The 27,181-nt window shown below is 43.3% G+C and overlaps 8 protein-coding genes and 1 long non-coding RNA gene across 11 annotated transcripts; 5 read left to right on the forward strand and 4 right to left on the reverse strand.

Moving 5' to 3' along the window:
* Positions 1-15: 15 nt before the first annotated feature.
* Positions 16-4,901, reverse strand: Zmynd8 (Zinc finger MYND-type containing 8). The gene is made up of 11 exons (XM_088036893.1): positions 4,893-4,901; positions 4,275-4,859; positions 3,985-4,160; positions 3,851-3,935; positions 3,611-3,791; positions 2,843-3,493; positions 1,260-2,797; positions 931-1,208; positions 680-881; positions 571-627; positions 16-512 (listed from the first exon to the last, which is right to left on the reverse strand). Exons 1-11 carry the CDS (start codon positions 4,899-4,901, stop codon positions 264-266), a joined length of 4,011 nt encoding a protein of 1,336 aa, XP_087893019.1. The 3' UTR covers positions 16-263.
* A 731-nt stretch (positions 4,902-5,632) lies between these two features.
* Positions 5,633-5,950, forward strand: LOC148174632 (uncharacterized). Its single transcript, XR_015770159.1, has 2 exons — positions 5,633-5,686; positions 5,765-5,950. It is a non-coding gene; the product is annotated as an uncharacterized LOC148174632 (long non-coding RNA).
* Positions 5,951-5,953: 3 nt separating this feature from the next.
* On the forward strand, positions 5,954-7,076 carry CAHbeta (carbonic anhydrase beta). The gene is made up of 4 exons (XM_088038032.1): positions 5,954-6,130; positions 6,197-6,281; positions 6,330-6,517; positions 6,561-7,076. The coding sequence occupies exons 1-4, from the start codon at positions 6,038-6,040 to the stop codon at positions 6,960-6,962; spliced, it is 768 nt and encodes a 255-aa protein (XP_087894158.1). The 5' UTR covers positions 5,954-6,037; the 3' UTR covers positions 6,963-7,076.
* Positions 7,077-7,157: 81 nt separating this feature from the next.
* On the forward strand, positions 7,158-9,436 carry LOC148174634 (cytochrome P450 4C1-like). The gene is made up of 7 exons (XM_088038017.1): positions 7,158-7,443; positions 7,491-7,691; positions 7,743-7,928; positions 7,977-8,323; positions 8,374-8,442; positions 8,491-8,830; positions 8,881-9,436. Exons 1-7 carry the CDS (start codon positions 7,305-7,307, stop codon positions 9,039-9,041), a joined length of 1,443 nt encoding a protein of 480 aa, XP_087894143.1. The 5' UTR covers positions 7,158-7,304; the 3' UTR covers positions 9,042-9,436.
* A 1,441-nt stretch (positions 9,437-10,877) lies between these two features.
* Positions 10,878-17,388, reverse strand: Ythdf (YTH domain-containing family protein). 3 transcript variants are annotated; one of them, XM_088038009.1, is made up of 9 exons: positions 17,139-17,387; positions 16,987-17,011; positions 16,771-16,932; positions 16,413-16,538; positions 16,143-16,358; positions 13,297-13,541; positions 13,111-13,134; positions 12,254-13,051; positions 10,878-11,060 (listed from the first exon to the last, which is right to left on the reverse strand). In XM_088038009.1, exons 1-9 carry the CDS (start codon positions 17,160-17,162, stop codon positions 11,010-11,012), a joined length of 1,671 nt encoding a protein of 556 aa, XP_087894135.1. In that variant the 5' UTR covers positions 17,163-17,387; the 3' UTR covers positions 10,878-11,009. The 3 variants fall into 3 exon arrangements, with proteins under 3 accessions (XP_087894135.1, XP_087894134.1, XP_087894133.1); XM_088038008.1 differs by having other exon boundaries at positions 13,111-13,541; positions 16,804-16,932; positions 17,139-17,388; XM_088038007.1 differs by having other exon boundaries at positions 13,111-13,541; positions 17,139-17,388.
* On the forward strand, positions 11,135-12,252 carry LOC148174636 (whirlin-like). The gene has a single exon (XM_088038027.1). The coding sequence runs from the start codon at positions 11,170-11,172 to the stop codon at positions 12,187-12,189; it is 1,020 nt and encodes a 339-aa protein (XP_087894153.1). The 5' UTR covers positions 11,135-11,169; the 3' UTR covers positions 12,190-12,252.
* A 941-nt stretch (positions 17,389-18,329) lies between the features above and the next one.
* Positions 18,330-20,504, reverse strand: Alg9 (alpha-1,2-mannosyltransferase Alg9). The gene is made up of 5 exons (XM_088038010.1): positions 20,306-20,504; positions 20,112-20,260; positions 19,871-20,063; positions 19,015-19,823; positions 18,330-18,970 (listed from the first exon to the last, which is right to left on the reverse strand). The coding sequence occupies exons 1-5, from the start codon at positions 20,410-20,412 to the stop codon at positions 18,432-18,434; spliced, it is 1,797 nt and encodes a 598-aa protein (XP_087894136.1). The 5' UTR covers positions 20,413-20,504; the 3' UTR covers positions 18,330-18,431.
* Positions 20,505-20,710: 206 nt separating this feature from the next.
* hdm (meiosis specific with OB domains hold'em) lies at positions 20,711-22,491 on the forward strand. The gene is made up of 7 exons (XM_088038019.1): positions 20,711-21,046; positions 21,093-21,320; positions 21,371-21,530; positions 21,575-21,795; positions 21,848-22,010; positions 22,063-22,255; positions 22,298-22,491. The coding sequence occupies exons 1-7, from the start codon at positions 20,770-20,772 to the stop codon at positions 22,478-22,480; spliced, it is 1,425 nt and encodes a 474-aa protein (XP_087894145.1). The 5' UTR covers positions 20,711-20,769; the 3' UTR covers positions 22,481-22,491.
* Positions 22,492-22,661: 170 nt separating this feature from the next.
* Positions 22,662-27,113, reverse strand: LOC148174639 (endoplasmic reticulum transmembrane helix translocase). Its single transcript, XM_088038003.1, has 8 exons — positions 26,750-27,113; positions 26,607-26,696; positions 23,748-26,130; positions 23,504-23,700; positions 23,318-23,457; positions 23,124-23,271; positions 22,933-23,076; positions 22,662-22,887 (listed from the first exon to the last, which is right to left on the reverse strand). Exons 1-8 carry the CDS (start codon positions 27,008-27,010, stop codon positions 22,780-22,782), a joined length of 3,471 nt encoding a protein of 1,156 aa, XP_087894129.1. The 5' UTR covers positions 27,011-27,113; the 3' UTR covers positions 22,662-22,779.
* Positions 27,114-27,181: the final 68 nt, after the last annotated feature.

Here is a 27,181-nt window from a genome sequence, read left to right on the forward strand (position 1 = left end):
TTTGATTTAGCTCCGTTCAAAATATAAAGCTGTTTTTATTCAACTCACATACAGACACTATAGTAAAAAAAAGAAAACTATAATAATAACGTGTTATAAAAAGAGTTAACATACCACTAAAAATTATATTTTTACACCATAATCTATGAAGACTACAGAACTTCATAATATCAGATCTTATAACCACGACAACTGCATCAACGCGAAAAATGAAACTTGGCAGTCTTAAATTCACATGATAAAGCGGAGTGATAAAACTCGAATCAGTGTTCACTGTCTGAGGAACTGGCGGCACTTTTCGCAACAGTACTCACTTTCTGATTAGCACTCGTCAACTGAGTACTGGCGGCACTCGAAGGCGCAGTAACAGTCACTATATTCCCACTTTTCATTTTTTCCATCACCGACGTGCTTGCTAATATCTTCCCGTTGACGGCGATAGGGCCGCTACCTAACAACTCGAAATTTCCCGGTGTCGATTCTACTAACGTAATATGGCTGCCTGTTGTCGGCTAAAGAAAAAGAAAGTAGTACGACTGATCATCGAATGATCTACGTCGCTGTACTGACCTTGAACGGAGTACTCGTCCTTTTTAAATAAACTTTTTGTGGTTTGGCGAACAAAGTCTGCAATTATAGTGAGTTAGTTTTGTTTTTTACGAGTACCGGTGGCAACTACCCCAAATTTCGGCGGCGCCGCTGGGGTTAATACTAGTTGTTGTCCCGCTGGTCGCACTGGGGTACTCGTCGACTGGTTCTGACCGGAGCTCTGAGTGCACTTACTCATGTGTTTCGGCCAGTGTTTCTGTTGGCACGGATAGTCGCAGTAGCTTGTGTTCCAGCAACAGTAAAACTGAGCTTCTTTTGAGCAGTTGGCACACCTGTGAGAATACAATCGGAACTCAACTTTTGAGCGTTTTTCTTACTCACCATTGTTTCGACTTGGCTTCCTCCACCCTCTTCATCATCTCCATCTCACAGTTCGCTTTAGTCTCATTAATTATCCTCTCTCGTTCCTCGACGACGCTCTTCTGTATGTCCTTTAACACGATGGACACGTTCCTCCGGATCTCCGCCAACTCTATCGTATGTTTGTGGTTGAGTTCCTCCATTTCGTACTTCAACCCACTGATTGTAGCTTCGGTGTTGTTACTCTTCCCCAAATCACTAATAGTCTCCAGCAACAAGCTGCGAAAATAATCACTAAGCTGTAATCAAACCAATTAACACACCTCAAAATCCCGCAAGAAAAACCTCACTTTTTGCGCCATAGAATTGATCTTTGAAGCAACAGGTCCAGCCGTGCTCGGCACGCCGCTTTCGACGACAGTGTTCAAAATCCCGACAGGTTTCGGCTTGAGCTTCGGCGGCGGTTGACACAAAATATCTCCAACACCTTTGGTGACGTTGTCCGGAAGGATGTCTTTCAACGTCCCCAACTCCGATTCGAACGAACTGGTTTGACAATCGACGTCGATCACAGGCGGTTGCGTTTTCCCAGTCGTTAATAAATTATTTAATAAAATACTACGATTGTTGCCTCCAACCCCATCCTCTTCGTTCTGCGGGATGTAATTTTGCGAACCTTCTGGAATCTTCGCGTTCTGGTCGACGCCACGAGGCAACATCGTCAACACCGGCGGACTATTAACATCTCTAGTGTTCGCTTGCGTGTAGCGAATCTTCGGTAAGATCATCACGTTACCAGACGGTTGCAACGTCGTCGCATTCACAAGGGTGAGTTCTTCCTCATTGCTAGCTTTGGGGATGATCTTCCGCGCGATGATCGTCTTTTTACTGTAATTAGGGGTGGGAAACGACTTCCGCGCTTTGTGTTTAGCCTCCTGCATCTTCGACAACGACTTTATATAAATTTCCTTCGGAGGTTCGGCCGATTTTGAACCATCTTTCAGAGAGTCATCATTACTCTTCGGCGTTTCTTTACTTTTCTTCTCTTCCGTTTTTGAGCGTGTGCGGATCTCGTGGATTTTCGGCTTCGAAGGGACTTTCTGCTTCTCGGAAATGTTCAACGCGGAGAGATACAGACGTTTCGCTTCCATGTAATGCACGTCGCTGTCTTCATCAGATTCGATTTCGCTTTTGATTTTGACTGGTGAGGCTTCTTTTATCGGTTTTTTCGTTTTGTTTTTCCCTTCTTTTACCACTCGGATTTCCTTCAGGACGATCGTTTCGGATTTGTTTGGTAGATCGTTCAAATCCTTCTTCTGAAGGATGTTTTCGATGGGAACAAGTTTCACCATTTTATTAGGGGGAAAAACGGTCGCATCGGCGCCTTTCTCGTCTTCTTCGAGTTTACGTTTCTTTCCCGTTTTCTGTTTATCGTCGCTTTTGATTTCGACTGGGCTCTTACGTATATTTGTTTCGTCTTTTTTCTCATCACCTGATTTTTTATCGTCTTGTATCACAGTGGGTTCGCGTTTTTCTTTGTCATTTTCCGTCTCGGGAGTTTCGGGCAGTGGCACTTCTTCGCTTGCTTCATTCTCTTCCGTTTTTTTCTCGCTTTCCGTTTCGTTCAGATCTTCTAATTTCTTGATGAGTTGATCACTGATTCTTAGTTTCTGCTGTGGTGAGGATTTCGGCGACTTTTCCTCTTCGCTGCTGATTTGGAAAATCGACTCGTGGGATTTTTCATCGGTGTCACCCGAAAACCGCGTTGGTTCCCCCTTGGTCGAGTCTCTTCGGGGTGTTTTCTGGAAGGAGTCCTGCGAGGTGTCCGAAGATTGTCTTTTCCTGATGATTATGTTCTTTATTGGTTTAGAAGTCGGTTTTGATTTGTCTGGAAAGAAAGACAGTTACTCGGAAATCACAGAGAGGTGCTTACCTGGACTCTCCCGGTAATCGATTCTGGTCATTCCTTTTTTTTGTCTGTCTCCATTAGACTTGTCTTCGTTTTTCTCCTCGTCATCTTCATCATCGTCCTCTTCTTCTTCACCGCTTTCCATGCTCTCTTCGCCTTCAGATTGCGTCTTGTCCCTCAACTCTTTCACCTTCGCGTCGTTCTTAAAATAGGGCAAAAACACCTGCAACTGCTTCATCTGACTGTCCGCCTCCAACGCCGTTTTAAAAGGGGCGAAATTCACCCTCCCATAAATCTGCCGGAGGTTATCAACATACAACTCCAACTCCTTAACGCACTCAATAATATCATTCCTTTTTTGTTTCCCCGAGTTCGGATCCTTCACCGAGTACAAATAACAGTCTTTCACGCTGACCCACGCCTTGTCGTGGGCGCCAAAGAACCTCACGTCGGCCATTCCAGACGAGTTAATCGACATTACTTTCGCTGGCCAATACGGAAAACCTTTGAGCTTCGCCCACACTAAAAGGTGGGGCTTGGGGCAAACTTCCACAAACCAAGTGTTCTTTTTAGTGTTGGCGTTAAGGTAGCAAGAGGGACAGTTCTCGATTTCTGCCATCTCTTGCTTGCAGATCTTGATCATGGTCTTGGCGGCGGTGGTGAGCTTGGACTGATCTGGAAAGGCTGGAATTTAGATTATAGTTGTGGTCTGATTCGTACGGAAAGTAAAAAAAAATGTAAAGAAAGGGATAAGTATGAGAGTAAAGAGTGTAAATAAAAATCAATACTAACAAGAATTGAAAATGATACTATTATGAAGAATCCACTTCGCGTCCGCTTCGAAGGCTTGCGTGCTTCCGTATGCGTTTTCCTTGATGTTCTTTTCCAACAAAGTGAGCGTCATGGGCTGGATTATGTAACTGCGGTACTCGGGAAACTGCTTTTCGTCGACCGGATGTATGAACGGCTCTGACTGAGGAGGAAATCACAATTAATCCCCTTTAAACACGTTTAAAGACGTGATTGTATTACCCCATTGCATTGTATCATTCGTTTCACGGCGAACTTGAGGAGATTACAGAGATGCTCCAACGACATCCCTTTCATCGCCTTTGACCTGAAACATCCTTACATGAGAAAGTCGGAAAACTGCGTTGGAATCGTACCGAGTTTGTGTGTTCTCCGCCTTGAGGATAGAAACGCATTCCGGACACGGCCAGTTCTCTCGGTTGACAACCATCTGCTTGTTGAGACACCTGAGATGATACGCCCTGGGGCAAATCTCGCACGCCAACTGCACGGAGTCGTGGTGACACCGCCAGCAAAAGACATCTTTGTTTGGCTGCAACACAATGACATTTGACCTGAACGTTTGAGGTTAGGAACGAGTGCTTAAAGAAAAGTGGAGCGTTGTGGTGGTTTGTGATCGAAATAAATAAGACAAGAGTGAATTTACCTTTCTCGGCATAATAAAATCGCCGCTGATGCCCTGCACACCCCTCCGCACGTCGTCGCCGGTGGCGCCCTCTGCACCGCTTTCCACGCCAGAGCTCAATTTTCTTTTTTTGGTGGATTTTTTCTCGTCGAAAATTTCAAGCTCGCTTTCGGCTGTAACAGGAAAACCGGTCATTTTCGTTCGTTTCGGCGTCGTCTTGCCCTTGTCGGAAGTTTTGCGTCTATGTGTGGAAATATTGGTGTCTAACTTTGCCTCCTTAGAGAGGGCGAGAATGGACTTGAGCTCCCGGCTGGTTTTAGGTGTCTCATCGTTACACTCACTTGTCTGGGACAGCGGCTCCTCCTCTTCCACACTCGACGTCTCCGCTTTGTCAGTGCTGTCTTGGGAAGTGTCACCTTCCGCGCTCTCAGCGAGTTTCTCGAGGGCATCGCACCCATTCACCGCTTCCACGCAAGTCTCGCTTTCGGTCTCACGCAAGGGGGGCTGTGGGGAGACGGGAACGACGAAGTGCTCCTCCACTTCAGGCTCCTGGGGCTCCACAACCTGCTCGTCTATTTCAGACATTGTTTTCACTTTTATAGTGATCTAACAAGCACACAGTTGGTATTGTTTGGTTACAAGCGACATGACCCTACTCACAAAGGAGCAAACACGCGCGTTGTTTATTTATAAGGCGGATCATTCGGTTTTATGGACACTTGACGCTTTACTTTTTTCGCACTGGAGCCGGTCCGACTTGCGACATTCACTTGTTCCGTTTTATTTACATAACCTAAAACAAAGTCTGTGGTCAATTCTAAGCTACTTCTTACTTCATTCGAGACCTACGAGGGTGGGAAACGGGGCTACGTACCCTGCATTAAAACAGAATTCGAGAATTTCTCTCATTTTCGAAATTGGCACGCAAGGAACGAAAACACTCACGTCCGCAATCACAACACTTCACCTCGGAAGAAACTGTCCACAGATGACGCTGCGGTCGCCCCGATGTGCCACTTTGATGAACCAATCAGAGCTCAGACAGCTTCCTTCAAGCCGCGTAGGGGACGCGGGGCAAAGTTGGACACGCAAAATAAAACGCTTTTTTCTGTTACAAAATCCACCCTCTGACTCTTAAGCCCTCAAATACCAACAAACTTGCGTATTATTAAACACTTTATGACTCCGTTTCAAAAAATACAACAACAAGTGGCTAATTCTTCGTATTATGTGCGACATGAGTCCAGTTGTTTCTACCCTCCCATGTCTCTTCGTCAAGTTTTAAATTTAGTGACTTTCTTTGGGTCCGGATTTTTCGACCCCCTGGGGGCGCCAAATTCGAAATGCGGCTCTGTGATTGGGCGGTTGACAGTCCCAACATGAAAAGCGTGCTATTATTATTGTTGTGTATTTCGTTAGCACCGTCTTTGCTGGTAAGTCCCTCCCTATTCCTCTAGGTTCGTCAAAAAATTGGGAATTTTTTTTTTCCCAAATGTTTCAAAAATCCCTAGATTTGTAGAAAATCCCTGCATCTGGCAACACTGGACAACGCGCGCAATTCAAATCCGGATCCGGAATATATTTACCTCCCTTTATTCAAATTAGCTCATTTCCTCTTGTTGTTTTCGGAGATAAAACCCGTAAAAATGTGGGCACGTGCCTATCTGCCAACCCGAAATAATCGCTTTTATCTATGAAAACGCACGCGATGGACCTTGAACCGCTTGGAAGGAGGACAAGAGTAAGGGGAGCCCCAACTTGTTGATTCTCTCGCTGTGCCCATCATGGATAGAATCCTCCGTGGAGTAATGAGGTACCGAACTCTAAAAAAAGAAGACATGGTGAAGCAGTTCGTGCAAGTCAAAGATAACCCAATGGTGAGAAAAAGCAATTAATTTAGCGGGCGCACGCGCAGTTTTAACCCGCGAAATTTCAATTTTCAGCCCAAAGCGGTCTTCTTCACGTGCATCGACAGTCGGATGATCCCAACGAGGTTCACGCAGATGAACGTGGGCGACATGTTCGTTGGTAATGCTGGTCCTACCAAAAGTAAATGAGAAAGTAATTTTCTTCTAGTGCGGAACGCGGGGAATGTCGTCCCGCACTCTCAACATTTCTTGGACGAGTTGACGACGAACGAACCCGCGGCTTTAGAGTTGGGGTGTGTGGTCAACGACATCCGCCACATTGTCGTGTGTGGACACAGCGACTGCAAAGCTATGAATCTTTTGTACAAACTCCAAGACACGGAGTTCGCCTCGCAGGTAAAACCAAAAGTATTAAATTAGTGATTAACACTTCTTGCAGGACAACCGGAGGATATCGCCTCTTCGCGCCTGGCTCTGCACGCACGCTCTCAACAGTTTAGAGAAGTTCCAACAGTTGGAAGTTACCGACTACGGGAAGCCGTTGATTTTCCAAGCGGAGACTCCAATGAGGAAATTCGTGGCTTACATCGATCCAGATAATAAATTTAATCTTGAAGATAAACTCTCGCAGATTAACACGTTGCAACAACTACAGAACATCGCGAGTTATGGATTTTTGAAAAAGAGATTGGAAAAGCATCAACTGCACATTCATGCTTTGTGGTTCGACATCTACACGGGGGAAATTTATTATTTTAGTCGAGGAGCGAAGAGATTTGTGGTCATCGACGAAGAAAACTTTGACAAGTTGCTGGAGGAGGTGGAAAGATACTATTCTTAGGGGGCGTCGGATTTTATTTATTTTTATATTTAATTTCTATTTTTATACTATTAATTATTGTGGAGCATTTATCATTATCACCTGTTGTAAAAAATTATACGAATCAAGTTACAAGCGTTTTCGGTTGACCAATCACAATGCATCTGCGCACAATATAAACAAAAAATGTTTACAGGTATCTTAGCAACGCGCCAGAATTCCCCAGTTGACAGTTTTAAAATTATAATGCGAATGATAATAATAAGATAAAAGCCTGAGGTTAAAACATTATGTAACAATATTTTAATATTTCCGTGCGTTTCCATCTGTTTTTTAGGGTTTTATGGTCTTCAAGACTTAAAAATGGAAATAATTGTTTTCATTTTCAGTGCGTTGTTGTTGTTATTCATTTACAAACACAAACCCAGAAGAGTCAACAACTTCCCCTCACCACCTGGTTACTTCTTCTTCGGTCACATCTTCGATTTACGTTTACCTGAAAGTAAGTTCTAAATAACACCGACAATAATTAAAAGAAGACACTTTTAGAACGCCTCCAGACATTATTAGAATACATCAAAGGCTACGGATTAACAGTGAGAGCAAATGTTGGACCGTACCTAGAAGTGTTGTTAACAACTGATTGGAAATTAATCGAACTTATTTTAACCAAACGAAAAGGATCGATAAAATCAGAAAATTATCAGTATTTGAAACCATGGCTCGGAACAGGACTGTTAATAACTGATGGTACCAAAACCGCCCCTTTACTTGTATAAATTAGTTTTCTTTAATTTCAAGGGGCGGAATGGAAGCACACTCGGAAAATCCTAACACCAACTTTCAGCACTGAGATCCTCAAGAAATACGTTCAAGTTTTTGAGAGCATGGGCGACGTTCTCGTCGATAAAATTAAAAAGTACGACGATTCAAACAGCGTCGATTTGTGCAGTTTGGTCCATTCTTGCACTCTGGACATTATTTGTGGTTAGTAAACGCACCAGACGCACATTCTCAAGAAAATTTCATTTCTAGAAACGGCGATGGGTACGAATATTAACGCCCAGAAAGGAGAGAATTCTTCGTACGTCAAAAGCGTGGAAGAAATGTGCGAGATTGTGATCAACAGAGGTAGTTCGGTGGCTAAATTAAAAAACTGGAGCTTCGTTTTTACTTGGGATTACTACCGACAACGAAAGATTGTGAAAATTCTGCACGAGTTCACCTCTAGAGTTATAGCGCGGAGAAAAGAGATTCTAAATTTGTCGGAAATGACCGGAAAACTGTCGTTTTTGGACGCGCTGTTAAATTATCGAGATGAAGACGGCGCGGGGTTGAAAGACGAGAAAATTCGCCAGGAAGTGGATACTTTCATGTTTGCTGTATTGTTTCTTTTACAATGTACGTAATGTGACTTATTTGGTGGTTTTAGGGACACGACACCACGGCGGCTGCTCTCTGTTTTACTTTGTATTGCCTTTCCAATCATCCCGATATTCAGGTGCGAGTTTACTTCTCCGTCACAGCAAATAAAGTTTGATTGTTTCAGGAGAAAGTTTTGAATGAACAGAAGGAGCTTTTCGGAGGCGACAAAACCCCCAAAATTGAGTACCAAGACCTCCAAAACATGAAATACCTAGAAAATGTTATCAAGGAGTCGTTACGTTTATATCCTCCGGTTCCTCTCCTCGGACGGCTCACCACAGAAGATCTCCCTTACGGCGACCACATCATTGGAAAAAACACAAATATCGGGTTATTTATCTACGGGCTGCATCGAAATCCCGAAATTTTTCCCAACCCTGAAGAGTTCGATCCCGATCGGTTCAACAGTGGGAGTTATTTGAATTCGTTTTTACCATTTGGAGGCGGACAAAGAAACTGCATCGGTTCGTAATTATTGTAATTGTCGCAAATTCAATAACTTTTGTAATTTCAGGACAAAAGTTTGCTCTATTCGAATTAAAAAGTGTGATTTCGAAATTGATTCGCCACTTTGAATTCAGAGCTGCCATCCCCAAACATGAGCTGGTGCTGTCGCCAGATGTTGTTTTGAAGTCGCTTAATGGAATCAAAGTTGGTTTACAGCAAAGATTATAACTTAAGATATTAATTTTAGGAGGAAACAAAAAAAAATAGATTAAACTACACTCACGTTCAAAACTCTTGCACTCCCTTATAAAACTATAATAAATATCAAAATTTAAATTTGGGCATAACTGTACTTTAAACTTTATTAAAAAAGAGTTGAAAACAGTTGGTTTAGGTTGCAAATTTTCGAATTTTCATCGTATGATTTGTTCTGTTGCAACAGTTGCAATAACGGTGTTGTGTGATTTGGGGACAAAAGACGATTTTTTGTTGTCGAAATTTCAGTTTACTTGCAACGAAATGGCTGTCAAAGTGGAGTTGCAATCTAAACCGACTGTACTTACCAGCTCGCAGTAAAATCGGTCCAAATTCGGCAGAGTAGTGTGGTCTATGGAAACAAAAGGAAAATGTAAATAAAATAAACCAAGTAAAAAAATAAGATATTTTCGAATGATTACCTTGATAAATTGTATTTATAACAAATTATAAATATAGTTATAGGAGAAATATGTATATGTAATATTGCTACACATCTTAATCAGAGAAAATAAACAAGATCAGTATGATAATAACAGTGAAGAAAGAGAAGAACTAAATAATTAACAATGATGAGAAAAATATATTCTATAAAGGTATATAATGTACGTAGGCTTAGGAGCAATTGAACACACGATATGCACTTACCGAGGATGGGCCGAAGAAAGAAACTTGCAATTTTATAATTGATGTTTCTTTTATTGATGTAGCTATCAACAGAGGATGCCCACTGTTCGGATCACACAATCAATCAATATATTTTATACAATCACAATGCACTCAGTGCATCAGTCTAATATATTAGGCACAGTGTACAAATAGACAAGGGAAACCCAAATGCTATGTTCACCTTTGTACCAAAAGTCGACTGAATCATTATAAAAAGTAGCACCTATAAAAACCCAATATTGTCTCTAATATACATTTAAATATACCTCTCTATATTTACCTAATAATTATTTACAAAAATTTGGTGGGGGTGGAGAAAATTCGAGTAAAAGTCTAAACATAGCATTCGCGGGTTTTCTCAGCCTCGCTTTAAACTATTCATTTTTTAACAAATATCTTAATAAGAACTGCACATAGTTCATTTCCTACAGATTACAAAATTGAAAAACATCATAAAACTGTAACATATACAAACAAACTCGTCACTGTCCGTCAAGAAACGAAACTTTTAGCCAATTTGTTTATTATAAGTCCTGTAGCGCTCTATTATCACTTTCACAGCTTCAGAGTGTTCGGATAGTGTGTGTTGAATTTCATCGTGGATCTTCGACTCTTCGACGTCCCGCTGCTGATCAAAATTAGTCCGGATAAATCAACACTTTGTTTAATTAATTCGACTACCTCCGCAACGTTCTTCTAGTTATATATTACAATTTAATTTATTTAAGAGTCCACTCGACAGTAAAATCAAATGAGCACTGCACTACTACATATATTTTTGATTGCATAACAGCCCGATCCGAAGAGTGGGGGCCACTAAGTTTCTTTATTTATACAACTATATATTACTAGAATCCATATACCTTTTTAGAGTCGATATTTAAAAATTTAATTCAAAACCCACATGTACAAATTAATTGGAAATTTTTTTCGAGCTTTTATATTTAAATAGCAACACCACATAGACCCAGAGGAATCACTGAAAACTTTCTCTTAGGCAAATACACATCAATAAACTTAACCGGGCATTTTATCTCATTCAAAGCAACACGTTAGAAGCAAATTATCATAATGAGTTTAGAACAAATATAAACAGGGGAGGGAAGGGCGCCTAAACTAGAGCAATGCAAAACCATCATAACTAATCTGATACCGTCTATGTGAAGTATTATGAAATAACAAGCTAGTAATAGATTATAACACTACAGTAAAGAGCAGCCATAACAATGTGTTATTTTTTTCTTTATTCTTTTATATCATGAATAGTTTTACTCAATTGCGTCCGCCTCGGCCGCCGCGACCCCGATTGCTGTCACCGCGGTCCTGAAACAGAAAAAAAAAATCAGCAAAAACCAATCTTCTCAATCGTACAGATAAGAACTGAGACGCCGAAAACAGATAACGCTATCAGTCATTGCCGCACTTTCGCAAAATGAAGTCGATAAAAGACTTCTTTACGTTGCGACGTCATAAATCCGACGACGCCATCGCCACGAGGGCTTTTTCGACCTCCAGTATCTCCAGTTTGACGAATTTCGTCCTATCGAAATCCAAATCAGTGTCTCTTATCAAAACCGACAACGACACCCCCATCGGCACCATCAAAATTATCGACGAGTTCAGCGACAGAAACGTGAAGGTTAATAAAAGGACGAGGTGTGATGACACCGAGAACAACAACGTGACGAAGAAGATGCGCCACGAAGACATGGAAATTGAACCGGGCGAAATCCAACAATCCGACAGGGAATTCAAATCCGTAACTTTGCAGCTGTCCAAACACGAAACCTTAGGGCTAGAAATCCAACCGAAATGGACCTTCGCGTCGGACAGAACCACCGGCTACTACATCTCCTCGATCCTCCCCGGCTCAGCCGCCGACAAGAACAAACTCCTGAGGATCGGCGACGAGATCGTCAAAGTCAACGGGAGGAACTTGACCGCGCAGAACTTCTCGCAAACGGAAGGAAGTCTGGAGTTGATCATCGCCCGACCGAAACTCGCCCCCACGCCTATCAACTGTCCGAAACAAACCGTGTTTAAATGTCCCACGGTCACCGGGATGAGGAAGTTCACCCACACGGATTCGGGGGTGGCGCTTCGGAAGGGGAAAACCCTCAATTTCAGCGAAAAATTCTGCAATTTGACGGGGCAACTGTACATTTCCGTGCGGTTTTGTAAAGGTCCCGGGATGAAGTCGTTGGGGTTTTCCATCGTTGGAGGGAAGGATTCGCCCAGGGGGAGCATGGGGGTTTACATAAAGACGATTTTCGAGTACGGACAAGTGGCGGAATTGGGGGTGCTTAGAGAAGGCGACGAGATTATTTCGGTTAATAATAGATTGATGAAGGGACTGACTCACAGGGAAGCCGTTGACGCTATAAGAAGTGTTAAAAATGGATACGTGTTCATCGAAGCTGTTAGGAGAGGCAATAGTCGCCACTCGTTTTAAAAACGGCCGTTATTTATTGTTTATTTATTGTGTGACTTTCTATTTAATAAAAGTTTCTTCTTACTTTATGATGTCCTCCATGATGGTCGTTGTTCCGATGCCCCCCTTGCCTGTGGTTGTCCCGATCTTGATCCCTCTCGTGGTTCCTTCCGCCGCCTCTGTGTTCCCCTCGATCCCTATGATCCCTGTTCCCGTGTCCGGGTGGTCCTCCAGCGTCATGATGATTATCCTTGTGCGGCGGCTGCTTCCTGCTGTCCTCCTCCTCCTGTCTCTTCTCGTAATGCACGAAATCGTCAAATATCGACGTCGAATGCCTGTACGAATGCATGATCCGCAACACTTGCAATCCTTTCGCGTGCGGTACTTCCTGCGTGTCCCTCGAGTTCGTCACCGGCTTGTTCTCGTTGTTCTCTAAGCGGATATGACGCAGTTGCACGTTTGGAACGTCCTTAACGTAGATCCAGCGCACTTTGAACTGACCCTTCCACTTGTCCTGCGACCACACCGAGCTGTTCGCGTTGTAATCCACTGACGACACCATCTGCGCCATGCCGCAGAAGTGACCCGAACCGTTCACTGAAAAGAACAAGAATACGGCACCGTTCCCTTCGCGTTCGCGATACGCCTGATCGAGTCTCTTGTTGCCGTGTTCGGTGCTACACCAGATCTCGTATTTGATGCTCCGGTGGATGTCGTCCTCCGAGTACGATTTGATCACGAAGAACCTGGCGTTGGGGGCAGTCAAGTCGAACTCGCCCGGATTGTAGTTGTTCTTGCCGCGGAGCTCGTCCAAGACGGGGTGCGTCGGCGCCTGCGGCGTCACCATCATCGGCATGGGCCCACCGGGTGCCGGCATCAAACCCTGTCGAAAAACACCGCATTTACCACCTCTGAAGAGTTTTTCTTCGCCCGCCTCCTTACCGTGTGCATGTTGGGCATGCTGACCGGCGGCGGCAGATGCGGCTGCATCATCGCCTGCGGCTGATACGACTGCATCGGATGTTGCGGCGGTCCAGGTCTGGGCGCGCTCGGCGGCGCTGGCCGCGTCGTCGGCGGTCCGTTCCAGCCGGGCCTGACGCTCATCGCCGCCGCCGGCGCTATGCTCTTCGGCGCGGTGTTATTGACAATCGGCAGCTGTGGCGGGGTGCTCTTGTTCGTGTCCCACGTCCCGATATCCATGTTGTGTTTGCCAGGGACGATCGGCCCCGGCGGCATTCCGGGCCCTTTCTTCTTCAGTCCTTGATTCTGCACGGTCAATTGGGGTTTGGCCGGTTGGCTGGCGATGCTCGCCCATGTGGTCTTCTTCGCTTGACCCAGAGGTTCTTTAGACGATTCCGACGATGACTTTATGTCTGGAAATTAACGGATAATTAACAAGACGCGAATAGATCCTTGTAATTACTGGCGCTCTTTTAGCACGAGAGAAACATAAATAATCTCTTAATAGGGACAATTTGGCCGACAGCTGTGCTGCATTAAAATTTCGTACGAGATATAAATCAATCGATTAATCTGCGGTGGTCAAGCGGTCACCACTCTTTTCGGGGGGCCAGATTCATTGACGCAGTTTTGATTGGCTCAGCTGCTAAGGTAGGATTAATTTGATTGGTGTGTCTATGACACAATTTTATTCGCAAACCCACTTAAGTCAGTTAGTAAGCTTCTAAACTTTCGAAACGCCAACTAGAATACCCTAAAAGAGATTTTATCATTACAATTCTTGGAATTTTGGACATATTTTTATTTACAGCCAATTTAAGCGCAATAAAAGTTATAAAGAAAACTATAAAACCTTAATCAAACCGACAATGTTTTTAAAATTGGTACAAACAAATCAAAAGTCAATAGAAACAACTTTTAGCCACTTTTGTGTAAGTTTTCTGTGACAATTGAGTAATAAACCCACGTGCTATTAAAACATTTGTTTGTTAAATAACTACGAACGATCCAAACATAATCTCCATGTGTTTGACTTTCTGATACACTTTGTATAGTAATTTACCAAATATCCTTTGTCCAATATGGAATTTTTACGGTAATATGGAAAAATTGATTCGGCGCTCTTGATTCGTCAAATTATTGGAAATATAAAATATTCTTATGGTTTCATAATTTATGACGATTGACTAGGGACTTGTTTTTGTTGTGTCTAAATATAATGTTTTGCTATTTTATCAGATTAAAGTAATGTTATCAACTTTAACAAGCAACTATTTCAATAATAACAGTTTTACAATAAATTGAGAGTCAAATTAGAATGAAAAATTTAAGTACGGATCTGTTGTCATCCAATCATTAGAAAAAATTAAGCTGGCCATGACACTGTTCCGTAATTTGGTAGCACTGAAAAAACAATGAGTGTCATCGATTGTTTATTCAGTGCTACCAATTTTTCGTAAAAGTCACGGCCCACTTGATTTTTTACGATCACACAGTTTATTGACGCAGACCTCATAAATGACATTGATATAACAAAAATCGAGCTGAAAATAAACTGTTCTCGGAAACAATTTCATTGCGATTTTCCCAGAAGCGGAAATGCTCGCAGCAGATGGTAAAATTCATTGTTTAACACAATTTTATGTCCGCAGTACAATGAAAACTCAACACAGATATCTATTGAAGTAGATTCGAAGAAAACCGCTAATTACCCGACTTTACCGTATAATTTGAGTTAACTGAGTGATTAACCCTTTAACTGTTATAAACATATACAGAGTGTCCCAGAACTCGTGACCAAGAGAAAAAAGGCTTATGGAGGCAACAATTCTGAACCAAAATTTCGAAACAAGATTTTTTTTAGCTCCAAAAATAATCGAGTGAAGACAAGAAAAACGGTAGCGAATCCCGAAGCAAAACAATATTTGAAAATCGGTAACTATGGACACATACTACCGTTCATTGGTCAGATGAACATTAAACTCTCGTTGCCTAGGATATTTTACTCCACTCTAGAATAAGCTTCCGGGATTGGTTCTTATTTTTTTCATCATTTCTCGAATACTTTTGAACTGAACCAATTTTTGTTTTGAAATTTACCATCTGTATTGCTGTTGGCACACTCCCTTACTCTATGAGTCATAAGAGTTCTGGGACATCCTGTATATACGTTTTGACATTTTCTCATAAACTACAAAAGATAACAATTTGAAATTTTGGGAATAAAATTAAGCGAATAAGACAAATTGAATGACAATATTCACAAATTCGTGACACTTCCGCTTATGTCGGAAGTGGTTTATTTAAAATAAAACACCCCATATATTATTGCATTTTCAGATTCTACATCCAAATTAGGGTGACTTTATGTATAATGTACTACACTTAAATTGAACCATTTCAGCGATATCTTGATTTTTGTAAAAAAATTGCACAACAGAAGTGAAGTTTTCTTTCCGAGCCAAGTACCCTATAATCTTTTTGAAAATCCCCACTTTAATTAGAAAATAAGCACAATGCAAACGTACAATACAATTTTGCGTTAACTTTATGTATTGGACACCTATTTCCTACTAAAAATACAGAAAAAGTGTTTTTACTCTTTTGTTTTCAATTTTTTTAAGCATGCTTTGGAATGGTCAGTTCAATTTTATGTGGATCTTTTATAAACAAATTTGGTGGTCTAATAGAAATAAAAAATTCTCAAAAATTTTTGTAGAAATATTTTTTTTTGTAATGCAAATTTTATTAATTTTTTTTTGAAAAATCGAGATATTTCAGAAATGATACAATTTAGGTATATCACGGTATATAGAAAGTGTTCTTCAATTTGCATATAGAATTTAAAAATGCAATAAAATATAGGGTGTTGACTGCGGAACTTTTATCTCTAAAATTTCAAATTCTTATCATTTGCATTTTCTGAGAAAAATGGCAAAACGTACACATACGTTTACAACAGTTAAAGGATTAATAACTCAGTTTCTGCCGCAGTTTTCGTCTGATTTTCTCACCTAGTATTTGCATGGCCTGCTCGACGCTTTTTATCGAGTCTGGGACAGCCTGAGTGTACATGTTTGACGGATCCCTGTAATAGTCTTCGTACTTGCGTTGGCCACCTAACTGACTTCCCCATGTGCTGTAGTCGCCGTTGCTGTGGAAGTAATTGAAAGACGACGGTTGTCCGAACGCCGTGGGGGTGGAGAACGTCGTCGAGGGGCCGAACATTCCTTGAAAATCGCCAAGAAAACATCAAACGCAAATCATTTAGTAATGAAACTCACCGTCCATCGAGTAGGAATCGTGCGGATAACCGCTCAGAAACGTCATGGGGTCCGTCCCGTTCGACCATGTCCCGTCCCCCACGCCGTACGCTTGATATGGATAAGTGCCTCCGCTCCCGTAGTATCCTTAAAGAAGGGTTTGTTAGAAAAGAGGCCCGCGAGCGAGGGGAGTAAAAAATGTGCACGACTGGCAGCGACTCTTTGCCAATGGACATAACCTCATTTCGCAAATTTTGATTACAAGGAACTGCAATCAAAAATTGGGGGGTTTGACGAAAATTGCCGCGATTCATGCTCGAGTGATTTTGGACTGGAAGCATGAATTTGCTTTTGAGGCCTGGGCGGCTCTTTTGTGTACCTGCCGTGCTCATATTGTACAAATCTGTCGCACTTGAAATGGGGACTGATGGATAGGCTGTGTGAGCGGCCGAGTTCTGCTGCAGGGACCTCCATGGTTCTAATTCCTCCGAGCCGCTAGCGCCTTCACCCGCTCCTAGCTGTTCTTTAGGGCCATTGGACACTGAAAATTCCAGGATTCGGTGCGATTTTCCCACACTTCCCACAGAACTCTTACCTTGATTTCCCTGTCCTTTCATCCGCTGTGACATAACCGGCGCATGAAATAAAAAATTCACGATTAATTGTCGAGATCAACGGAAAATTTTATCCAAGATTTAGTCGGGGGATTATCTCGGGAAACTGTCAAAACGCTATTTTGATTTTTACCTGATCTGACACGCCTGCTGACATTGACTAGTCTTTTTCGATTGTTTTTCACACTTAAAGTCAAACGAAAAAGAACCCACACTATTGCACTAATTTTACGGTATTTAGCCACTTACACTAAAAACTCCACTTTAATGTTTATTATTAGTTCTTTTCGGGATATTTTTAGAAAATAGTCAATCCGTCCAACAATGGCGCTTAGTAACCGCGATTACTGCGCATCGATCTGCGCATACAATGGCGACAGGGGGCGCCAAAATGACAACCCGCGAAATTTCAAAAGCGCCGACGTCGCAACCACACGTACCGCCCCCAAATCCAACCAACCCCCAAAACAGAGCGAAAAACAATCATCCAAACTTAACCTGCTCCTAAATCCCGCAAAACCAAAATTTCACCCAAAAATTAAATAAAAAATTGAAGGAACTGGGACGGTGCCCCCCCTCAACTCGCGCCTCTCATCCGACGCAAATCCACCAAAATTACCAGTCAAGTTGGAAAAAAACGAAAATCAATCGATTTTGACATTTGTCACCTGTCAACTCCCGGCGATTGAGGTTAGAAAAAGTGCCCCCCTGCATCTCGCCACGTTTCTCCCCGTCCCGGCAGAGTCACGCGCGAATTAGTCTTCCACGCAAATTCCCATTGATTCCTTTAATTATGGAGTCCATGGAGGACGCCCCCGAGAAAGACGAAAAAAAAATACAAACTCGCGACTCGCCTGTCTTGAAGGTGGACGAGCGGAAAATCACCAGAATAAGGAAACTGAAAGTTAACTGCATGTCTGAGACGGAACTCTCCACTTACCACACCGGAACTCGGCAATTTAAAGTGAAAAAACAACGCAGAGTTGCGCAAAAATCCAAGTACCAGTCGCATTATGTGAAGAAAACGGTGAAGAACACGTTTAAAAGTTTGCCGCAGTCTCCGGCGGAGCAAGCGGAGGTGTTGTCGAAGCTGGCGGAACTGGCGCTGCGGAAGTTAGAAGAGCAGTCTTCCAAGCAGGGGCTGAGGGTTCATATCAAAATTGAGGGGGCGATGTAAGAGGATTCCGTTTAGAGCACCTGTGATAGAAATGAGCCATAATAGATAATAATATAAGCTGTAGACGAGCTTCTGCGTTGTATCTTCTGTATTTTTATATCGTAGGTTTTCAATAAAGATAAAGTTATCTTAATAAGTATCCATTGTGGTCGCTTTACTCCATTGGGCGTTTATTAATGGACATCAAAAATCATATAAAATCACAACTATATCACAAAAGACATTTGTACCCAACATGAAAATCTCCCCTTATTTTATCTTCAGTTTCGCCGACTGCAGCAAACTAAAGTTCCCGTACTGTACATACCTATCAGTAAAATATGGAATATAAAAAGCTCTAAAGAACCGGTTGGACTCTTCAGCATTCAAAAACAAGTAACTCTTCAGTACTTTCCACCGATCCTTCATTTTCGCGTAATTAGGCTCCAGTTCAGTCTCGCGATCCAAGTCTAAATCTAGCAGAAAGTGGCACCGATTAACGTTAAAATACAGACTAGGATCCTCTTGGTTTTGGTCGTTGAAATAATCGTGAATAACAAACGTCGCGTTACTACCTGACGAGTAAGGCGCCGGAAGCAACCCCTTGAATTCTGATTGTACAAAACGGACGTTCCAGTTCTTATTGGGGAGGAAAAACGACGATGGATATCGGTGCCAGTCTTTGCCCAAACACACATTTATTATCGCTCGTTCTGGAATGTTGGCATCGTGGGGGTACCGGTTCAATTCAATGAGCAAGTCCAGAGGCGCGTGGTAGTTCCTGTACAACGCGAAGATCCGAGAAATATCTACAAGAAAAAAATCAACGAAAATCAACAGTTTCACTTCGTACTTAGCGCTCCAGTCACTGCGATCGTTGAAATCATTATAAACATGGTGATGTCGAGGTAGTGGGTACCGTGCGGGACCGTCTTCACCAAGTTCCAAATGCGGAAAGCCAGTTTTTGGACAATGTCGACAGTGATGGCGCCACAGAGGCAGATCATGGGATACACAGGAAACAGGAAGCGTTCTTCTTTGTGAGGCTGCACCGCGAAAACCACCAGCCAGAGAAAGAAGGGGCTCACGGACAACCAGTACGGGAGATACAAAGTGCTACGGTTCTTCAGCGGTAAGAAGAAGTGGCCCGAGATAATCGCCACGGGACTCAAAAGCGCCAGTATCCAAACAAAGTTGAAATTAACAAAACCGTTGAGTAAGTAAAAGTACCAGGGCTCCGTTCCGTACAAGTTAGGCCCGGCGCCCCCGAAGACGTTGTACATGAGTAAGTTTAAGGGGGCCACAGTCACGCGGCCGTACTGAAAAGAGTCGATAAGGACCATGGGGAGGAGGATCACGCATCCGCTTAGAACAGCCCATGCGAGGAATTCCACGTAGAGTTTCCTGCGGATTGTCATGTCGTAGGCTATCGGCAGCCCCAAAAGAGCCGCAAAGGGCCACCCTAAGATAGCCCCCAGGGCTGTGAAAAATATGGCAAGGGGGTACCTCTGTTGCCACCAAGCGGCACACGCGGCTGAAAAGGTGTACATGGCGAAACTGCTGGGTAAGAATGCGGTGCTGGACACGAACATCCCTGCGGCGAAGATTTGGAAAGACAAGCACACACGTCCGATATGAACCCCAAATTCGCGACAGACAGCCCTGTAACCTCCTATTAGTCAAATAGGGGGGATTCTAGTGACACTTACTTGTAAAAATAGACCTCAGCAAGGGCGCACAACAGCCCCAACAAGCATCGAATGAAGTAAAACATAAGTAAAGGATTTGGTTGGAGCAACTTATGGTAAATGTAGGCGGGGGCTGCATGGCACATCAAGTAAGTATAAGATCGCAGCGCAAACTGGGGGCTGTACTCCCATGTCTGCAGCCCCTTTCCAAACACTGCAACACACGTAACTCAGCTGGGAATTCTCACAAATAAATTTTTACCTAGGTAATGCATGGGCTCCCAATAATTGTACGTTTCGTCGCAATCCGACACGTGTGACCAAATCGCCGCACAGAAACGCGCGGATAACAACGCTTTGAAGGCTGTGTCTCCTCCGGGGTACACAAGACCGCCGCTGCTTTCATTTTTACTACAAAAACACGTAGAAACAAAGTCAACATAACCTCACTTTTACCTCGGAGCCGGCTTCGTCGGCTTCTGATGGGGAATTTTATGGGCGGACTTTCGCGGCTGCTGGGATGCATTTTGACGCAGCCTGAACGAGGGCTGGCTTCGTACCATTAGCTTAATTATCGTTTAAAAGGGAACGTTTTGGCTTAGCTATCGCTCCATTTGACAGTTTGTTTTGACATACCATATTTTGACACATCACAGCCGGCAGGGCAGGCAACACACAAAACACAAAATAGCCAAAACCAAAATTTAAAAACTCACGAATAATTTTTCATTTAACTTTTTTATGCTATCAGAACAATTTTTAGGCATTTTTAAACCAAATTTTGCAATAAAACCGATAATACAAACCAGAATTTTTTAATAAATTAGCATCGCCAAAATCCCCATCGAAGATTGCGGTGCAAAAACAAAAGAACAAAAGGACAGACACCAACCATTTTTTTGCGCAGTAAAAAACTAACAATGACGCTGTGTGTGCCCCCATACAATCGGACTGCTTTGCGCAGAACAGCTCTGAAGGACTTGGAGCCCGAGCTAGACAGCATTTTCGTTGTTGCAGTAATAATTGGTAAGAACTCTCCACGCAAGTTTCCAAACCGCTCCAAAGACAGCGACCAGTTCCGGGCTGTGTGGGGCTTCACGCTCAGAGACTCTCCGCGTGATTACATCAACGTGTCTTATTGGGGCCCCAGCGATGAAGTTTGCGCAGCAAGTGAGAAGTTTTACATCGGAGATGTCGGTGAGTGTCTTCACCCAAAAGACTCCAACGCGAGTTTCTTTTTTAGTTGAAATAACAACCCCCAGGATTGCTATACGCAAATTCAACGAAGCCAGTGAGCAGTTTTCTCCGATGGTAACTTCGCCGTTTACTTTAGTTTTGAATGAGCACTCGCAGTTGCTGCATTACAACGGCGACACTTTTGCGTTCACAAAGTTGTTGAATTATCCTACAAAACCGTTAAGTGGGTATGTGCCCTTTCGCGACATCCACAACGGAGGAGATAATATGAAAGGTACTTTGAAACCCCACATCTACGCCATGAAATCCGTTAAATTTTTTTAGAACGAATAATCGACATTCTGGGGGCCGTAAAGAGCGTAGGTCCTGTGAAAAACATCACTTCTAAAACCGGCAAAGAACTTCAACTGCGAGAGGTTGTAATTTTCGATCACACAAGTTCTGGCTTGCGGGTGGCACTATGGGACACCGAAATTATCCTAAGGTGCGTTTCCCAACTTACACCAAAGAGAGTAATGTTTTGTTTAGGGCAGCAAATTGGAAGTCTCGGACGACAATTCTTTTTATAACAGACGCGAAAATCGTTTGGTCGAACTTCCTAAATGCCTTCACCGCGTCGGTTTCAGGGCGTTCCATCGTCACTGAAAATCCCATCGGAAAAGAGGCCAAAGTCTTGGCGAGTTATGCCAAGGATGCTCCGCTGGAAGTCGCGGATATTTTGGACCAGTTTATATTGGATTTACCTGATCGTAAGTTGGGTTAAAAATGGTGGATGCGCCGGGCAAGAATTGTTTATTTTAGCCGAATCAATTCAAAACGTCATGTGCGTCCAACAAGTGTTGAACAAAATCAGCAAACTGTCCCAAAACAATGGACCACTGACAGAACCGCTAACAGCGCTTATGTACGTCGTGGTGACCCAGTTAGACTTAGATGGACCTCAACGAGTCAGTCGTATAAAATGGTAACTTTTTCCGACCGCAAAAATCACCTTCTAACTCCTCATTGTTGTCCAGCTCATCGTGCAAAACCTTGCTAACAAACAGCCCCCCAGTCTGTGAAAACTTAGACTGCGCGGCAGTCACCGGAGTGGCATCACGAGCTTTGGATCCTTCATTCGAAATAAAAGTGAATCTGTCCGACCATACCGGAACTCTATCAAACTGCCGCTTATCCGGAAGTGTAGCCGAGCAAACGCTTAATTGCACGGTACGTTCAGTTTTGATCCGCGCGATTTTAATAATTTTGTAGGTGCAACAATTTCTGCGAATGTCGAACGAACAAAAAGGAAAATTAAAATGGAAGTACTTAATGGAGCGCTGTGCTGTTAGGATAGTGGTGTTGATTTCAAATCGGTTGTACCCCCGCATTTCTATCGTAAGTTGCTTGAAGGCCAACCCGCTGGAAACATCTCAAAAGATCCCACTGTGCTAAGTAACAGAAATTTGAAGTCAGCGACTTTATTAACTCACTCGTTCGTACATTTAGTTAGAAACGTTTGTTTTTAAATGCAGTGGACTAGAAAACTGTTACGTTGCTAGAAAAATATCTAATTTGATTGGTGCTCTCACACTCTAATCCACATGTTATTTGATAAGAACGCAAATAAAAATCGTTTCTTCGTTTCCAACATTCTTAGAATGGAATGATAAATGATTTAACAAATAAAAAATACAACAATTAAATACTAGTCAATACGCTTGTAGCAATTTCCTATGATTCAAGTCTTTTCATTAAGATACTTTCATTTTGCCTTCACCACACAACCAGAGACAAGCTCGATCCACCAAATACGAAAAGAAGAAGTCAGCGAAGAGGATTTGTAGTAAAATGATTCGGAACTGCAACAAACACGTCACGAAAGAAAAACAATGAAAGTAACTCACGTCTGGAGGAAAATCGATTATTTCGAACTGAGCAGCTAATTCAGGTACGATTCCCAATGTCAACGCCAGTACGGTTCCTCCAGAGCCCAGAATACTGTAAAGTAGTGCCTTGTTTTGTTTGAGACTTTCCATGTATGGGTTGCCCTGGAACGTACCGTTGTACCTACGATCAGTACCATTGTTGTACTTACCCTGTAATTAATAGCAAACGTGGCGATTTGCAGCGCCATTGATATTATATACACGGTGCTATTGACAATATTTGGCTCGAATAACTCGTCTTCTTCCTCTTCTGTCAGTTCTCTCGCAGATTCAGTCAAATTCAACGATTTCTCCTCACTGAAACCACAAATCAAAACGAAGAAACAACACACAAGTCACTCACATAGGTGCCCGCAGTTTGGCTTGTTGCACCAAAAAGATGAGACACAAGAAGTGGACAGCGAACTGGAGGAGCACCGTTGCGACAGTGTAGAGATTGAAGATATTGGGAAGAGGGCGCTGCTTCGACAGCGTTTTCAACGGCTGGAAGTGTGATTTTATTGGTGGGTTTTGACTGCGAGATTATTACCTTCGAGCGTGATATGAATAAGAAACATGCCGCTAAGAGAAGACCCTGCAATGTTGCTTGCATGTCTCTTAATTTGATTCCATCCAAGTACAACACCGACTGAGTATATGCTAAGATAAGTGCGTTAAGGGCCAAGATTTTGAACATCTGGAGGGTTGTTACCAGGGTACATCGGCCTTGCTTGATGATATGGCAAACTACAACACCAATTGAGATGATGGTGAGAGTACTAGACGTTACTTACTGCACATGATCGAAGATAGCTTGCTGGTGAAAGGCGAGGCGATGCTAGCATCCCCGAGTTTCACCACCTGCGTCTCCTCCAACTCCTTCATCATTTTATTTAAACTGGCTTGGAGCTTCTCCCGCTGATCCGCGGCCTTGACGTGGTTCGTCTTGGTCTTCACCGCCTGCATCTCTTTGAGTTTCTTTTCCTTTTCTTTCTCTATCTTTTCCTTGAACTCTTTGATATCGCTACTTTTTTCAGGGGCGTTCGCTAAGATCGCGACACCAACATCTGCGTGTTTTAGAGCGCCGACATCATTAGTACCGTCGCCACACATCAGAGCAGTGTACCCTAAACTCTTCATTTGTACCACGACAAACTCCTTCTGTTTCGGAGCGAAGCGCGCAAAAACTTTGATGGAAGGAAGAATCAAATTGAGGAAAGTGTTAAAATTCTGGCGGAGGTACGTGAGGGCGTCGCCGGTGATACAAAGATCGTACTTCTTCACCAGAGTTTTGTAGTCGTACTCTAGAGGCAACCGCTCGCTTTGGTCGATCGACTCCCACACCCACTCCTCTGCACTGTCTGTTAAATTCAACGTGGTCTTAGTGGTGATCTTGAGTTCTTTCGCCACGTGACAAGCAGTGAGAGGGTTGTCCCCAGTGATCATAACAACGCAATGCGAAGCGTTCTGCAGCTCCCTAATCACAAACTTCGAGTCGGTTTTCAGCGGGCAGGAAATTATAACAAATCCCGCGAACTTCAGCTCAGTTTCGATGTCTTCGCGCGTTTGCTCGCGCAGTTCTTGCGTGTTAAGTTTGCCGATTTCTTTCCAACCGAGGGCTAAAACGCGTGCGCCGCGACGTGACAGCTCTAAATAGACCTCATCGTACTTCTCAGGGATATCTGAGTACATTCCTCGGAGGGTTTCCGGAGCGCCCTTCACTGTGGCGAAGTAGATGGTTTCGGTAGACCCCATGGGGTTGTACCCGGCAATCACCGACATCCGTTTCAAAGACGAGGAGAAGTGGTACCGGTGGAACACCTTCAAACCGGGGGACTTTCCCCGTTTGGGGATCACCGCGTCGGATTTCGTTAAATTCCAGTCGATTGCAGTCAAAGTGGCCTTCTCCAAAGGGTCCCCGACCAAGCCATCGTCCATTTGGACCAAAGAATGACACGTGGCCAACACATGGACTGATTCTAAAGGAACGTCAGTGATTGGGGTAACAGTTGAATCGTTCTTCGCAAGTGCTATTCCCTCCACCACTAAATTATCACTGGTTAAAGTTCCAGTTTTGTCGAAACAACAGATGTCGACTTTCCCGGCGAAAGGAATCCTGAAGGGTTCCGTGCAGAAGACTCCCAACTTCGACAGTGCAAGAAGCGACGTGTTGACAGCTAAAGAAAGCTCTATCGGTAACTCTGGAGGAATAACAGAAGTCAAAATCAGAGTGCATTCGAGGAAGAGTTTGTAGCGGTTACGATTAGGGTCTTCACAGCCCTTATTCCAGACGTACGCAGCCGCGGCGATGGCGAAAATCAGCAAGAACATGATGAATCCAAACGTTTCTTTGTTATTCGCGGTGACTCTCTTCACGCCAAAGAGAATAGTCCGCAGGAGTTTCCCTTGAGAAGTGTTAAAACCCGTTCGCAACACGTAAGCGACGCAACCGTTGTCTTGGGGTCGCAGCCCCGTCGTGGCCTTCGTCGGAGAAGTGTGTTGTACGACTTTTGTACCACCAAACAACACGTGGAGTTTACCATCAGCGTCCGGATCGAGTTCTTTCTTCAAATTGCAGTTCTCTATGGCTTCTTTCATTTGTGGTACTGACTCGCCTGTTAACATACTCTCATCGACTATACAAGAACCTCGAAGAAGCAGAACGTCGCACGGTACCAAGTTGTCTTTCTGTGATCGCGTTATTGATATTATGTCACCAGGAATCAACTCGTCCGATGGGACGGATCTCCACTTCCGGTTTCTGTACACCAGGATGCTGTAGGGTTTATTTCCCATCTTTCTTATTTCGGCCATGTTTCGCAACTGCTGTTGAACTAACGTGCATTCGAACATCACCAACATGACTAGAGTGAAGATCGAGTAGTACCAGTACTTGTCGAGGCACCACAGGCCTACGCAGAAGACTTGGAATACGAAGAATGGCGCTGTTGCTCGTTCTTTGAACAACTCCATGAATTCGGGTACCACCATATCCAGCTGGTTTTTGTTGTAGAGTTGTTCCGCTTGTTGGATGTCCTCTTCTTCTTGGTAACCCTTCCAGGACATGTACTCCGAGTAGGGTTTGTGGATGGGGAACTCCAGGCCCCGGAAGGTCTTCTTGTCCGAGTCCCAGAGGTACTTGGTCTTTTGGAAGATGAACCATATTGTATGGTCATCCTGAAAGTTTCGGGTACAATGTGAAGAAAAAAATCTATCCAAATAATGTTTCTTTAATCTAGACAGAGATTAGCGTGACGTGAACTAAACGAAGATGGATAGACGTATGGGCGGAGTTGGAGGCACCGCTCGTTTCTGATTGGCGAGAACAATGACCAGTGACCAATGAAATGTTCGCACTGTCAATTCGGAAATCACGTGGTATCCCGATGGGGTTCAGATTAAACAAAGCTGCCAACTGTTTTCAAATTCCTGAGCCCTTCTTACTCGACCATATGGTACTATTTACTTATTTATTTTACAGGATGGCAAGTAACAGTTGATAATTAGATCAAAATGAAGGCTGTTCAGAAGTTTACAATAGAATTAGCGAAAGTGAGGTCATTGGATTAAAAGATCTCTGTAATTTTCCCCGCTCTCGTACTATTTTTGACCTTCATTGAAGAAAACTATTTTGGAGTAAAATAGCAACTTACCTTGCTGTGTTGTAACCGGACAAGCTCCGACGAGCCGTTATTGGCCGTTGGCACAACTTTAGCCACAGTCGCCTTCAAAGGATCCTTCTCCTAGAAAAGGGAACCCCATGAATATTGCCACATATCACAAACCTTCAACTCACCTTTCGACACGTGAAAAAGCAATTAACGTGTACTGACCAATAACACGCCAAGCAGCACAAGATCTGTGTACATCCTACAACAGCCAAACCGACAAAACCCCCTTCGTAATGTTCTAAAAACCCATAAATCCCACACCACACGTAAATCCAGCCTGTATAAATAAATATAAAAGGTAAAACGTATAAGTGAAATAAAGTCCCTTTTTGAGTGTACAACGAAACGGATTGGACCAAATCATCGAGTTTGGTGGTTACACTCATCTTTTTGATTAATTTTTTAAAGATGATTCGGCCGACTGACACATATGTGAGAAAATTTTGACAGATTTGGCAGGATTTTGTCAACAGGGTAAGCGCAGGACGCGATCGCAAAAACACTAGGAGACAAACGTGACGCAGCAAAAATCACCAACTCAAAATTATTTTATCTTA

Source organism: Gnatocerus cornutus, chromosome 5, assembly GCF_029298725.1.
Source record: "Gnatocerus cornutus isolate USDA-ARS CGAHR chromosome 5, icGnaCorn1.1, whole genome shotgun sequence".
NCBI classification, from domain to species: Eukaryota; Metazoa; Arthropoda; class Insecta; order Coleoptera; family Tenebrionidae; genus Gnatocerus; species Gnatocerus cornutus.